Here is a 14894-nt window from a genome sequence, read left to right as displayed (position 1 = left end):
ACCCTCTAGCTATTTAGGTCATATACGTCGTGCCTGTGTGTACTATGTACAAATATATGAATGCAAACTGTAAAAAGGTCTATTCGAGTTAAAACTTACAGACATGTATCCGTTATAACTCAAAATGGAGTGGGATTCTTAAGCCATTCTCAAGATGGATGATCCATGGCTTTGGACATGTGATACCCTCCATTTGGGGGTCAGAGGTGCCTGGGAGGCTGTACTCTACCCTGTCTCCTCTAAGGAAGATTGACTGGCTAGAATTTTGACCGCACCCTTTCTGAAATATCTTATGTGACAGTCATTAATAATTCTGTGTACCAAGAAGGTTGTTGAGAAGTCGTGTCTCATAGATTTAGATGTAAGAGAAAAAATAAATTCCAAGTTTGTACATTAGATTTTGTACGTTGATGAAGGTTAGACATCCAGGTAATAAGATACGCCAAAAATAATTACTCAAGCAACTGGATAAGATTTTGAAACAGTCAGACGTTTCAGACAGTATCCACTGTCTTTCGTCAGTGACTAACGATAGGACTGAGAACACCAGCTTTATACCAAAACTCTGAATAGATATGTTAATGAGGTAAAGACAATTTAGGATGTCTTGAAGTAGTCTTCAAAAAGAAGATTAATTCAAGACAAAGTTATGCCAATAGTTCAATTAGCTACTGTTTTTCTAGTACAGTAACTAAATGTTGCTTGTCCGGGGGTGGGGGGTGGTGGGCAGTGCATTATCCCAGGTGCCTGAAAGTTGAACGCGTAGACCCCTGGTGTTCTCAGTCCTATCGTTAGTCACTGACGAAAGACAGTGGATACTGTCTGAAACGTCTGACTGTTTCAAAATCTTATCCAGTTGCTTGAGTAATTATTTTTGGCATTAGATTTTGTAGTTTGAGTTTGGAAATTTTATACTTCTAATTTGAAAATAAGTTTCTACTAAATCATGTTTCATTGGTCCTGCTGAACAGTATGATATTAATTGAAGACTTTTTTTTAATATCTATGAATGAAACCAGATTTCAGTAGAACTGTCACTCATACCTTGTATTTCTGAGCTTGCAACTAGCAGTAAAATTGTCTCATTTCTAAATCACACTTTTTTGGTAAAATTATGTGAAATATGAAGAGTGACATAAAAATGAAAAATTTCTAATTGCAAGGAGTAATTTTAAATCAATATTTATCCTTCAAACAATGAAGATATTTGGTACAACCTGTACTGAGACAAAGTTCAAAAATGAATAATTAGAGCATGTTTAACCCTGTTCTGGGAAGGAAACCTTTGACAAATTGCTCGCTCTAGAAGAAAACCCAAAACAACATAACTCCAACTTTAAAATCATGGGAAAGCATCTGAAGTGTTCTGGGGACACGTAGTTGACCCTGACATCGTTAATCTTGTCCCAGGATAAATGCCATGACAGAATATTGTACCCGATGTCAGCAGGGGTGAGGGACTTAATGCCTCCCTGCTCACCAACATGACATCGGATGACAGCACGAAAATGGAACTGTCAGCTCCGCTGGCTAACACGATTTATGGCGGGATGAAAAAGGTCACACCCCATTGGTCAGAAGATGTAACTGATGCAACAGAAGGAATCTAGACGATGCTGCAAAACCCGGAATTTTACCCGGAAAATAGGAAATCAACCGTGGCCCATATATGTAGTCTTTGAGATAAAGACGTATCATGTCATATTCTTGTAAGTGGGTCAAACTTGAGATTGAAACAGCTCGCAAAGGGTGACTAATAGATGTAGCAACTGGGAGGTCTTTGAGATGAGACAACTCTTAATATCATTTCTCTACCATGCATGCATGCATATCATTCATTCACAATCCACTTTCATGTATTTGTCTGGGTGAAGATCCTGATAGGAGTCTATATCAATCAGGATGTGTAAGGGTGGTCTCCTATTTATAAATCCTAAATCTTAATCCATTTGATCTGAAGTAATATGAATCAAAGTTTAAAAGTTCTGGCACTCTCTTTCTTTTAAGGGATTAATATCTTGAAATTTACAGACTGATTGGGATCTCTATACTGGCAGAATCAACAATCCTACCAGATTGCAATCTCTACTTGACATATAGAAATCAAAAAGAATGTTTTTCTGGATGAATGTTCCATTCTTCCTATAGCACTGGTAACCTAGTAAGTTACTAAGTACATAGTTAAGAAAACATGCTCATTTTGCATGTAGAAATTATGTACATTAAGTGTCACAGGCCAATTATGATCCCCAATGTCTTACAATCTGCCCTCACATTTGTGGAGTTGATAAGATTTTTAAATGTTCCAGACTGTGTTGTCAAAATGTCTTGTATTCAACAAAGATTATGCTATTGTCTATAGTTTTCATCCTCCTTGTTTATCAATGCAGGTACCGTGCCAGAGTGGAGAAAGTGTCTGGGAACCAAGCCAACGTCTTATACGTGGACTATGGAAATGTGAGTGGTCATTTTCTAACCTTTGGACAAATCACTTAAGATGCATTCATTTTCATTCGAGTGTTGCTGGGCATCAGTACTGTTCTACAAATTTAATAGTGTCATAGAATGATGTTCCTTCCCACAATGCCTCACCAATAAGCCAGTTTACAGTTTGAACTGCACATGTGCCTTGTGATGCATTGTGGGTAATATACTGTTGAAGGCCCCTGAGACATAAACAAAACATGTCTGGACATGTATCAAACATGGTCTAGACAAGAAAACAAGTTAGGGTCTACACCTCTGACATATTACCCACGATGCATTTTGCTACTCATGCACATTTTAACCTGTGAAGTGGCTTATTACATGTACTATATCTACTTGTATTTGGCAGTTGACAACCTCTGACATTTGTCCCAGGTGGTTTGTAAAAATGATCCTATCCCAAAACTTGTTTTATTTGGCCCTTAGCTCTACTATTGGGGATATTAGCTTTTTTATGCAGACATGTAATTGTATTTCACCTGCCATAAATGTGTATTTTTCTGTCTGTAGCTAATTCATTCCAACTGTGCCAATTTGATGCTTTAGACATTTTCTGTTTGTCCATTGTTAATGTCAAGGTCAGGAGCGACTTTTTAAAGTTACTTGATCCTTTTATAATTGCTCTTGGGAGCAACTGTCCTTTAAAGCTGCATCTTTGTTGTCTTTATGACCAGTTCAAAATCTGGAATCTTTCTTTGTCTCTAAACTTCTGTGATGCAACAGGACAAATTGTAGCTAAAGTGCAGTATTCCCAAGTTAACAATTTGGTAGAAGGTTATGGTTGCTTGAAGCGATGTATTGCATACCAGTACAACAGAGGTCTTCAAGGTGCAGAGGTTAAGGATGTAGCAGTGATTGATCCCTCCGCTGTTGCACATGAAGCCACACTGATGTCTGGCTCTGTCTCTCCCTCGAGATGGCAGGAAGATGATGAGATGACATTTTGTAATCTGGACCATCTGATGCCAGTTAAGATATTTCCTCACGAGAGGCTGTGGTGGTCTGTTTACTGCATCTCCAGTGACCCTTTCTGTCCCTTCCTCAATCAAGAAAAAGATTCAAATCAAGTGCCCTCACCTATTTCTTGACTGATTGACTCAAAATTTTGATTGACACAGAACTTTGTGTCACAGATCTATCAACTTGACTCTTTTAGAACTAAAAGAACGGCAGTTACTGTTAGTAAAACTTGGTAATATTGTAAGAGGACAAATTGTCAGCAAAATTTGAAGGTCATTTCCAATACAAGTCATGTACAACATGGTTATGAGATGGCCAGAAGAAATGAGATGTACATTTTATGCTTTACCTCATGACAGACTCTGATGGTCTATTTATATCATCATCATTTCTGTCTTTAGTCACATTCCTATTTCCAAAGAAATTCAGATCAGGTGTATTTCTTGTCACTGACTGAAGAAGAAATTTTAAGGAGGAAAGTGACACAGGTGTCTTTGATTTCCTTTTCAACTAGAAGTAACAAGCAGTAGATTTTAGTCATTGAGCAAGGACGGGTTGTCATGTAGAATTTGGTATAAGAGAGAAAAATTGTCAACACAAAATGTGAAGGTCGATTCCAATACTGGTACAAAACGGGCCAGAAGAAATAAGATGTACACTTTGTAGTTTTCCTGTGATGGTCTATTTACAACATCTTCAGTTACATTTCTGTCTTCAGTCACATTTTTATTCCCAAAGAAATTCAGATAAAATACCGTCACATGTATACCTTGACTGATTGGCCCAGTGGAATAGTGGCACAGATGACTTAGACTTCTTTTGAACTGGAAGTAAAAGCAGATATTTTAGTCATAAACCAGGGACGGGCCGTCTTGTAGAATTTGGTATGAGAGGGAAAAATTGTCAACACAAAATGTGAAGGTCGATTCCAATGCAGCTACAAAATGAGCCAGAAGAAATGAGATGTATGTTTTGTAGTCTAGCCCCTCTTGTACCATTTGAAAGTTTCCCAAATGAGAGGCTGTAACTGTAATGATCTATTTACAGTATCTTCAGTGACCTTTTCTGTCTTCAGTCGCATTCTTTTTCCCAAAGAAATTCAGATAAAGTGCCGTCATGTGTACTTCTTGACTGATTGACTCAGAAGTTCGAAGGCGGAAATTGTCACAGATGTCACTTTGACTCCTTTTGAACTGGAAGTAACAGCAGATACAACATGTGTTATAGATATAGTCATAAACCAGGGAGGGGCTGTCATGTAGAATTTGGTATAAAAGGGACGACTTGTCAACACAAAATGTGAAGGTCCTTTCCAATACAGGTATACAAAACAGGCCAGAAGAAATGACATGTACATTTTCTAGTCTAGTCCTTCTTGTGCCATTAGAACGTTTCCCTAATGAGAGGCTGTAACTGCAATTATGGTCTATTTACAGTATCTTCACTTCAGTGACCTTTTCTGTCTTTAGTCGCGTTCTTATTCCCAAAGAAATTCAGATAAAGTGCCGTCACGTGTATTTCTTGACTGATTGACTCAGGGGAAAAGTGGCAAAGATGACCTTCACTTCTTTTGAATTACAAACAAGAGCAGATATTTTAGTCATTGACCAGGGACTAGCTGTCATGTAGAATGTGGTATATAAGAGAGACAAATTGTCAACACAAAATGCGAAGGTCGATTTCAATATACAGGTAGAACTTCAAATGGAAGCCTTCTAAGCTAAAACACAGCTTAAGGTTTCCTGTTGAAAGAGGTGGATGCTAGAAGGGGGAAATGCTAATTGGGTTTAAATGATGTTTGCCTGGCAAGATTTGCGACAAGGCTATTTCAAGGCTTGAGTACCAACATTAGCCATTAATAGATTAGTTCAATTTCTTTTAACAGTCTTTTAACAGACTACAATAAGTAAAAGTTACAGTTGAAAATGCCTGAGAAAGAGGGTGAGGAAAAAACAGAGGGAACAGATTGTCTTATTGACTTTATGCAAAAAAATCAATTATCATACCATGTATAAGGTCTTCAACCCATATGGGGTGATGTGGGGATAGTGCAGAGATTTGATTTGATGGCTTAAGCCATCACACATAATCATGATAATAATCATTAGGTTTTATTGAACTTTCATTCCAGTCATTGATTATGGTATTGGACTTATCAAACAAGTAGGGATGAAATGGCTAGACAGATGTACAACACATGGTACATATACATGCAAGGGGTTGTTTTGTGTTTACTTAATGTTATTATGTCATACAACAACAGGGGATATTAGGGGAAAATTCTGTGTTGGATTCAGTGAAGTTGGTTTCACTGTTTTTGTATACTGTAGATTTGTTTATTTTTGCCGTGGTTTTATAGGAGGAAAAATTAGGTTTTGTGCTGTGTATGAAGTTTGAATTTGCTGTTGAAACAATTCTATAGTACTGTGTAACTATAGAATTACAGAAAACAGTTTTGCGGTGTTATGACTTTTCTGTAAGCAGTCACCACGAAAATAATACCACTGCAACCATTTCGAGATTTACAGTACAGTAACTGTTAGTAGTAGCTATATAATCATATAACACTACCCCCGGCTGCACGACACTGATCGATGTACCAGCATATCGGAACCAACTGAAAAACAAACCCTGTTACTTTATAGCTCCAGGCTAAGATCCTATAAGAAAACATGAATTTTTAATTTTCAATTAGAAATCCCCAATAAGTCATGCGGCCATGTGTAAATGATTCAGAGACTTCTTCTGCTGCTGAGGGATGTCGGAAGACGAGTTTCACATCTTAGGGAGGGGATTTGGGGAGGATTTGTCTCAACATTAAGCCTGGATTTTCACTAATCTTTTCCTCAGGCAGGAATGAGAAGCTTAGACTGGTAGGAGTTTGAAGTCTTCTAAATGATGTTGCACTAGACATTTAAGTCTTGATGTAAAAGAAAGTTTAAGGTCCCATAGCCTTTTTGAGTCCGTAGGGGCAGCGGGTTGTTATCCACTGTCTCTAGGACACGGTATTGGAAGGCAGAGCCCATTTCTCTCCTTTTGCTGCCATTGACCTCCCCAACCAAAGTCAGGTACCCATGTCTACACATGGGTAGACTGAGGAAAGTTGTGTTAAGTACCTTTCCCAAGGACACAATGTCTAGCCAGGAATGCCAGGATTCGAATACATGACCTCTCAATCCTGTGACCTCTAGCGTAACCACCCAGCTATTGACAACACTAAGGTCATGAAGTTTTTACCCCCCTCCCCCAAAAAATTACAAACTCCAAGGTCAAAGAAGTGTGGTAAAGTACGCTTCACACTGCAGGATGACAGCTAGCCTGATGAGTTTGTGACGTCAAGAAGACATTTTTGGCCAAAATTCGGCCGGTGTTCTCTCAATCACTGAATGGTTCTTACAGCCCTGACCAATGTGATTTTCAGGTGAAATTACATTTTGTAAACTTGACTCTCTGGCAATTTTTGAAATTACACAATGTTATGTAGGTGATCTTCTGGCAATCACCATATTTGACCAAAGGTCACCGAGAGTGTGACGCAATCTTCAGCAGGATTGGCATGTACTCCCAGGATTTTATTGCACTGCTATCACTTCGTAATGATGGGATAAAATCAGAATGATAAGCCTCAGCTTGGATAGATTGACCTGTTTGTACAAGATTGTGTCAATTAGGTCAGTAATAATTGACTTAGCAAGCATGTACATGTATGTGCTGAAATTGCATTGATTTACCAATACTGTAAGCAGAAGTGAAATATCCAAGATGCAAATGTGTAAGATATCCGAACTTTCTTTCTTGCCGATATAGCCAAATCTTTGGCTATGAAATATTGCTTGTGGGATGAAGTCAGTAGGAAAGATAGATGTTAGATACAGCTGTATAAAAGTATGTACTACATGAACATGGCACAAGGTTGACTAGTAGATGTTTTAAGGTGTTCTGGTGGTTAGAGTTGTTGACTTGGAATCTAGAGTTTCCGGTTTTGAATGCCCAGCAGGCCCCAGTGTTGTGCCCTTGGGAAAGGTAAAAATTCCTCACTCGACTCAGGTGGAAATGAGTACCTAGCTCAGTTAGGGACATCCTCTCAGATTGAACGTAAAACTGGAGTTCCCGTGTTTGAGGAGAGCCACACTTCGAGCACATTAAAGAACCCACCACACTCATCAGAAAGAGAAGTGGTCAATCCTGGTGTTAGTGGATAAAAAGATATCAGTTTTATGCAACTAAATGTTCCTACTCTACAAAACTGGTGTGTCGTACCTTAAGTTGGTCTACCAGTTAACCAAAATAAACAAACACTGCATGTTAGTAGCTTTTAAATGATGCAAAATTGATCAAAATCTACACATGTACAACATGCAAGGTCCAGTTACAGTTACAATCATCAAGGGCTCATCATGGCTTTAGAGCTGTTATAGGAAACAGATCATGATCCATCAGTCTTTCATGATGAGTTTTGAGGAAACCACCTGGTGTGATAATTAGAGAGGGACAAACTGACTGACCCTTAATATGTCCGTGGAGACACCTGGGCATTAGTGTTGTACTAGATCACATGCTATTTTAGTGGCTCCAAGGCACAGGTTTTTCCCTCTAGTTCTACCTTTCATCTTGATAAAGAAAAGCAATTTTAAGCAATTTCAATGAAATAAGATAAAAATTTCAAACAATTTCAATAAAATAAAATTAAAATTTCAAACAATTTCAAAAAAATAAAATAAAATAAAATGAAACGAATGTTTTAAGCCCAATTTAGATTTTAAAAGGGGGAAAGAAAGCATTTTGAAGTCAATGTGGATCAGTTTGGAATCAAATCAGCTCTGTTGACTGCAAAAGTTGGTCACCTCCTGCAGTTCTGAAGAATTCTGTTAGATGGCAGGACTAATTGGAATTATACTCAATATGTAGACTGATGAAGTTACAGGCCCAATAAAAGATATTCTTGAATTGATTTTCCAATGACCGTTTTTGTTTGTGTATTATTTTATACCACTCATTCAATTTCAATTTCCACATTCTATTTTTTTTTTGGTTGCAAGACACCATCTTGGTAACCCCTCAGGGTTGAAGCCTTTTTACACCCTAAGCAGATTCTAGGGTTACATTAAATTGTACTTACTTTACTTTACTTTGGTCAAGCTCCCGCTTGAACTAAACTTGAAAGCTTCTCTACGCCATCCTATCTTCCACCAGGGACTGGATTTCCTTCAGTAAAGTTTGTGTCGGCTCTAACGGTATCGATGAAGGTGCCTTTTGGTCTTCCACAGCTTCTTTTCCCTTGTATTGTAGAAGTGTTGCAATGATACATGTACTTACCTGTGTGTGTCTGTGTTCCAGAGAGAGGTGATCCCGGCTGCCAGACTGGCGGCGCTGCCCTCCACATTCCACACCCTCCCCATCCAGGCACACGAGTACACGCTGGCCTTCGTCACCCTCCCCGAGGACGTAAGTTTTGTTTCTATCAGCCGCACAATATTGCCTTTATATATGTTAACTGTTTAACTGTTGATATAATTATTTTGTTGCACTTGTATCTGATGTATTGACGTTCACAGGAAAGAGATACAAATATACCTACAGCAGTCCTCAATATTTACATGCAGAGACAAAGAACAATGTAGTTTGTCTTCCACAGGACTATTATAAAAAGATGACATTGAAAAAACTTTGAACGTGGACCTGCAAACGGATGGTGATCCAAATGATACTGACTGCATTGCTACCAAAAATGTCCTTTACAATGTAAACTCCCAGACCCGTCAGGCTAACTATTTTCCTACTGTGTGATGACAACTTAAGGGTCTGAACATTGTTGATGTGTCTTAGTAACCCCCTTCATACCCTCTGCCCCTACCCAGCCTGAGGCAAAGAAGGACGCCCAGGAAGCCTTCCTGAAGGACGTCCTGAACCAGCAGCTGGCGCTGAACGTGGAGTACAAGAACCAGGGGGCGGACATGGTCATCCTGCTCACCTCCGACAAGACCACCGACATCGGTCTGGGGCTGGTCAAGGATGGGCTGGTCATGGTGGAGGCACGCCGCGAGAAAAGGCTGCAGAAACTGGTGGGTTTAGCTTTAGTTAGTTCTCTGGCCTGGCACCTACAGTCAACATTTAGACTGACATTGAGTGAAACAGTCACATTCTGACATTGGAATTCAAGCTGTACTACATTTCCACAAGTCCCATGCCATTAAAAACTATATTTGCAAGTGTGTCAGTTAACAAACTTACGGTCTGTTTCCTACAGGTCAATGACTACAAGAAGGCCCAAGACGCAGCCAAGAATGCTCGGGTAAGAACATCATTACGTAATGTATGTAAGCTGTTAAAACATTGAAACGTTTCTGAGCAGGGATTATGTGTCAGCAGAGACCACCAGAGATCTGAGATCATGAGTTGTTGGCTTTGCCTTGGGGTCAGTTACATTATTTAGCTTTCTTATTACATCTGTGAAACAGGAGGTATTGTTTTCTGTGTGTCTGTTTGTTTATCTGCATGTGTTTCGACATTTGTTTCCACATAATAGACACGTTGGTCCCAGAATAGGTCATGAAAGGTTACAGTGTGTATCTCTTTTCAATTTCCTGCTATATGCATGTCTGTTGCCAGGGGGGAAAATGCACTAGACAGAATCAGTGAGAACATCACTAGCCTGGAGTCCAGCCTTAGAGTTAGCTTTGGCCCGCTCCAAACTAGCTGGCAACAAGACTGGGCGCTGTTACCATTCAAACGATTGGTGAGGACGTCACATATTCAGCTTTGTTGGCAGCTAGCAGACGTTGGGAGCGGGCCAAAGCTTACAAGCTTACACTGGTCACTGTGTTGAATATGAGAAATTTAGGTACGAGATCTTCAATTATAGTGTAGTTGTCTGATGGTGATGAATATGTATTTCTGTCCTTCCCAGCTGAACCTGTGGCAGTACGGCGACTTCACCGGCGACGATGCCGTGGAGTTCGGCTACAAGCGCTGAGCGGCCCGCCCCACAACCAAGCACAGCAGCACAAGATGGAACATAGGGTCTTCCAATTGATCACAGTTCTGACAGTCGGAGAGAGAGAGTACACTTTTCCAGAGAAAACCTTGTCGTCTACTACAGTTTATTGTACACAGTAAAAATGTAATTTGTAGTCACTATGTATAATTATAATGTAATAAGACAAAATTGATATAATAGCAAAAATGTCTGAAAAAACAACTGTTTACATTTGATTTAATTTTGATAAATAATGACATTGCTGCAATGCAATAAGCTTCCGCTGCAAATTATAACAATAATGCTTGGCAATGAAATGACACAGATATTAAGACTATTTTCACTTGATATAAACTCAGTATTGACTTTCTGAGATCTGTTTTAAAGGGATTTTATTGAGCAGTGTTTAAATTATTACTACTCAAGAAACTAACTTATGGCTTAATCTGGCATAGCACACTGGCAAGTAACAAGATATTAAGGGCCAACAATACAATTTTGCCTACTTAGATCATAAGTATGGCCAGTTAAAAGATTCTCATTTGCTGTTATGATGATATTTTTATACAACTGTCATCTTTGCCAAAGAAATGCGATCTTCAATTATTATTCTTGATAACTAATGTTTAAGATAAAGCAAAAAAATACCGTAAGAATGTCTTTGAACACTCAAAATTAGCAAAGTAGGTTACTGGAAAATTGAATGTAATAGAAAGTATTAAGAGACTGATACAATATGATTTTTTTGATTATATACAATATAAAGTTCTCATTTTCCATTCCAATATATTAGCAAATAAGTCATGATGAAAGAATAAACTGTTAAGAATGAACTGTAGGGAAAAGTTGTACAAGGGGGACTTAAGAAATAAACAGAACTGTGCAAGAAAGTTGATAAAGTCTTTTTATTTCTCATTACCTTCGCAGAGAAGGTTATATTATCAGTTACACCAGCTGTGGAGTGGGTCTATATGCATGTCAAGAGCATAACTCTAGAAACCTTTGATGGATCTTTGTGATATTTGGTAGTATAGTAGCAGTTGTAAGAATGAAGGTCAAGTTCGAAAATGGTTCACCTGGCATTTTCCTACAGTACTGCAGTGGACTTTGTATGTTTATGTGTTTGTATGTAGACTATAACTCAAGGAGCTGTTGATGGATCTGCATGATTTTAATGGGTGCGTAGCAATTGTGAAAATGGAGGTCAAGTTCAAAATTGGGTCACCTGGCATTTTCCTACAGTACTGCAGTGGGCTGTGTATGTGTGCGTATTTGTTTGAAGACAGCATACCTCGAGGAGCTGTTGATGGTTGTGCATGATATTTAGTAGATGGGTAGGTTTCTTGAAGGGAAAGGTCAAGTTCGATGATTGGCCTCCTAGCGGTTACCTTAGAAACTGCAGCGTGGCTTCAGAGTTTGAGGTCAAATTTTCTGCAAGTGCTACGGTCATGATTTTTGAGTGGCAGATAGTTCATGCCACATAAAGTAAGTTGTGTACGTTTGGGCCCCCTAGCGGCTTGTTTGGAACTGCAGTGGGTGTTTTTGATTTATTTGTTTTGACCTTCGGACATGAATAACTAGAAATGGGGTCGACGGATCGTCTTGATTTATGGTATGTAGATAGCTTGATTGATGCTTTACATAATCAAATACTAATTATGCAAATCAGGGTCTAATTTGCATAATTAGCAATGAAAGTTTATAAATCCGCTGCATTTCATAAAAGGACTCAAACATGTGACATGTAACTGAACAAGAGAGAGCTGCGTAACCTAATTTGCCTAATCAAAATACCATAATGGAATAACTCAAGAAGGGGTTGACGGATCGTCATGCTATTTGATATGTAGACAGCGGGAGTGATGATCGACAACATCGTATGATAAATATATAAATAAATAGAAGCTAATTTGCATAATTAATGAGGAATTTTTATAAATCCGCTGCATTCCATTATAGGACTCTTAAACATGTGACATAGGTAACTGAGAAAGAGAGGAATATCGATGAATATCAATTATGCAAATGAATATCTAGTTTGCATAATTAATGGCAAAATACTATAACTCCATAATGGTAAATGACTGGGATTTCATTCTTGCAGCATTTAGAAGTTAAGTAGACATTATTAGACATAAATCATGCAAATGAGGGTCTCATTTACATAGTTTATGAGGAAATGCTACAATAGCCTTCTTTGCTAAGATAAGACTTTCATACTTCGCCGATATCCACGCCGTCTTTGTTGACTTCTCACGTGCTTTTGACACGATTAACCACGGGCAGCTACATGTACTACAGACCCTGGCAGACATGAATATCCGACAGGACTTATGGATGACAATCTACAGCTATCTAGAAGACAGGTCACAGATGGTAAAATGGGGGTCTTGTCTGTCAAAACCCCACAAAGTTTTAGCTGGTGTTCCTCAAGGCGGGTTGCTTTCACCGCTTCTGTTTGTGATATGCATCAATTCGATGATCATGACGCCAGTATGCCAGTATCTGTCGTCCCAGTCAAATATGCTGACGATTTGACAACTTCTGAGGTTCTGATGGGGTCTTTACCCGGCCAGACACAAAGGGCATTGGACTCTATTGACGTTTGGGGCAGTTCTTTTTCACTTGCCGCAAACGGGAAGAAAACCAGAGACATGGTAATTAGCGCAAGGAGAGAGGCCAACGTACCTATCATTGACTACCCCCTCAGACAACCACTACAACCTCCGCAGGGGAAGACGCCACCAATCAACGCTAAGCAGAAGCAAAAGACATTCAATGTCCTTCATTCCACGAGCCCTAAGACTTTACTACAGTAACGACTCCAAGTAGACCACCGAATATCTAGCACCTCAATTTAAACTAGAGTTGTAACAGAATTTTCTATTGATTTCACGGATTGTTACCGTATATATATTGAGACTTCCCTTGTTGTGAACTGACTGGGCACTTGTTGCTAGCACTTTTTTTTATCCTATATGATACGTTTTAATAATTATTAACGTTACATCTTCGTAGTAAGTAAAACTACGCCTAGAGCGATTTTAAATTTGTTGCGTACTTTAGAGTAATGTTAGTGTTTTGATGTTTTCAGTTAATTGTTTTAAGTGTTGCAGACTTGCAGTAATATTATGTAACTGAGCGTGCAATTCAGCCATCAGGCTGCCATATGCTTCGTGCAATAAACCAATACCAATACACAAAAAATTGTTATTCATAGTGTTGAGTTGTTACGCTGTCATGATCATCCTCAGTCACTCATCAGTGGTTTATTCGGTGCATTATGTGTGTGTGTGTGTGCATGTGTATGTGCGTGTGTGTGTGTCTGTGCGCGTGTGTGTGTGTGTGTGTGTGTGTGCATGTGTGTGTGTGAGTGTGTGTGTGTACTTGTGTGAGAGAATGTGTATGTGTTTGGTGTGAGATCAACTGAAAGCTTGCAGTTCGTGGCCAGAACTTTATTTGCAGTAGTGGACTTTTCATGGCCAAGTACATTACCATATGAATGAAAACTAAGCACACAGGTAGAAAAAAGTCAGCATTGCTATTGGTGAAGGGAAGATTCGTGCCTTCAGGATAAAAGAAAAACAGTTTGAAAATTTCCTCTAGATGCTACCTAAAAGGATGGATTTCTTTTACGTCATGTATGAAAGACTGGGCCGTGAATTAAAAGCTTGAAGTATGGCCCTGTGTAATCCGCCAGAACCGATCAAATTGAGGTGAGTTCATCCAACATGCCATGGGGTATTATCATGATTTACCCAAATGGCTATGCCTGCTCTAGATTAAGTGATATATGGGATCAAGACAACATCAGGCATGATTGTTATACGTAAAAACATTATATGTATTCTTTATTTCAACGATGCCCAAAAATATACAAATCAACCCGTATATTGGGAAGGGATTAAACGTACCTTTTCAAACGTTTCAGTTGTTGGACCACAAATGAAAATTCAACAGAGCTACTCTGGGGTTCAGGCAAAATATTCTGGAGTTATGTCGTTCCTTGCTTGCCAAGGAACGTCAGCCTTCCCGTTTGGGGAGAAGATGCCAGCCCTGGCTGGCTGGCATGTGCGAGCCTTGGACGGCTGAGCTGAGCTGTCCTATGGCTTAGGAGATCACTAGTTCTCTGTCTGGGAACTTAGTGTCTCAAAAAACTAGGGCCCTCCGTGGTGCCCTTGAGGCCGGTCTGGCCACGCCAGGCTGTGTCGCGAGACGTCACGTAACACGATGTCGCGTTATGCAAGAATTAGACACACAAAAATTGTAAAATTTCGTCGTTATAAGTTTATTTTCCCACGATTTCCCAGACTCTTCTTGCCCTCCCCTCAATACAAGGTTTAATATTGACAGAAATTCTAATCTGTTGTTGCAAACCCGTGTTTGGTTTCCCCAGCCCCACCTACACCCCCGCAAATCTTTACACTACCTTAAGAGCAAGCATCTTTCGTTCGTGGTTTGGACACCAAAA

The 14894-nt window shown here is 39.3% G+C and overlaps 1 protein-coding gene across 1 annotated transcript in view; it reads left to right on the top strand.

Moving 5' to 3' along the window:
• LOC136421744 (staphylococcal nuclease domain-containing protein 1-like) overlaps positions 1 to 11313 on the top strand; it is a 159754-nt gene extending 148441 nt beyond the window's left edge. Inside the window, exons 21-25 of the mRNA XM_066409258.1 lie at positions 2391 to 2457; positions 8785 to 8892; positions 9306 to 9509; positions 9695 to 9739; positions 10355 to 11313. Of these exons, the coding sequence (XP_066265355.1) occupies positions 2391 to 2457; positions 8785 to 8892; positions 9306 to 9509; positions 9695 to 9739; positions 10355 to 10420 (490 nt within the window). The 3' untranslated portion in view covers positions 10421 to 11313. The remainder of the gene's footprint in view (positions 1 to 2390; positions 2458 to 8784; positions 8893 to 9305; positions 9510 to 9694; positions 9740 to 10354) is intronic.
• The last annotated feature ends 3581 nt before the right edge of the window (positions 11314 to 14894 follow it).

This window comes from Branchiostoma lanceolatum, chromosome 16 (genome assembly GCF_035083965.1).
Source record: "Branchiostoma lanceolatum isolate klBraLanc5 chromosome 16, klBraLanc5.hap2, whole genome shotgun sequence".
In the NCBI taxonomy this organism is placed as follows: Eukaryota; Metazoa; Chordata; class Leptocardii; order Amphioxiformes; family Branchiostomatidae; genus Branchiostoma; species Branchiostoma lanceolatum.
The sequence above is the reverse complement of the archived record's forward strand: the minus strand, read 5'-3'. Positions and strand labels throughout refer to the sequence as shown.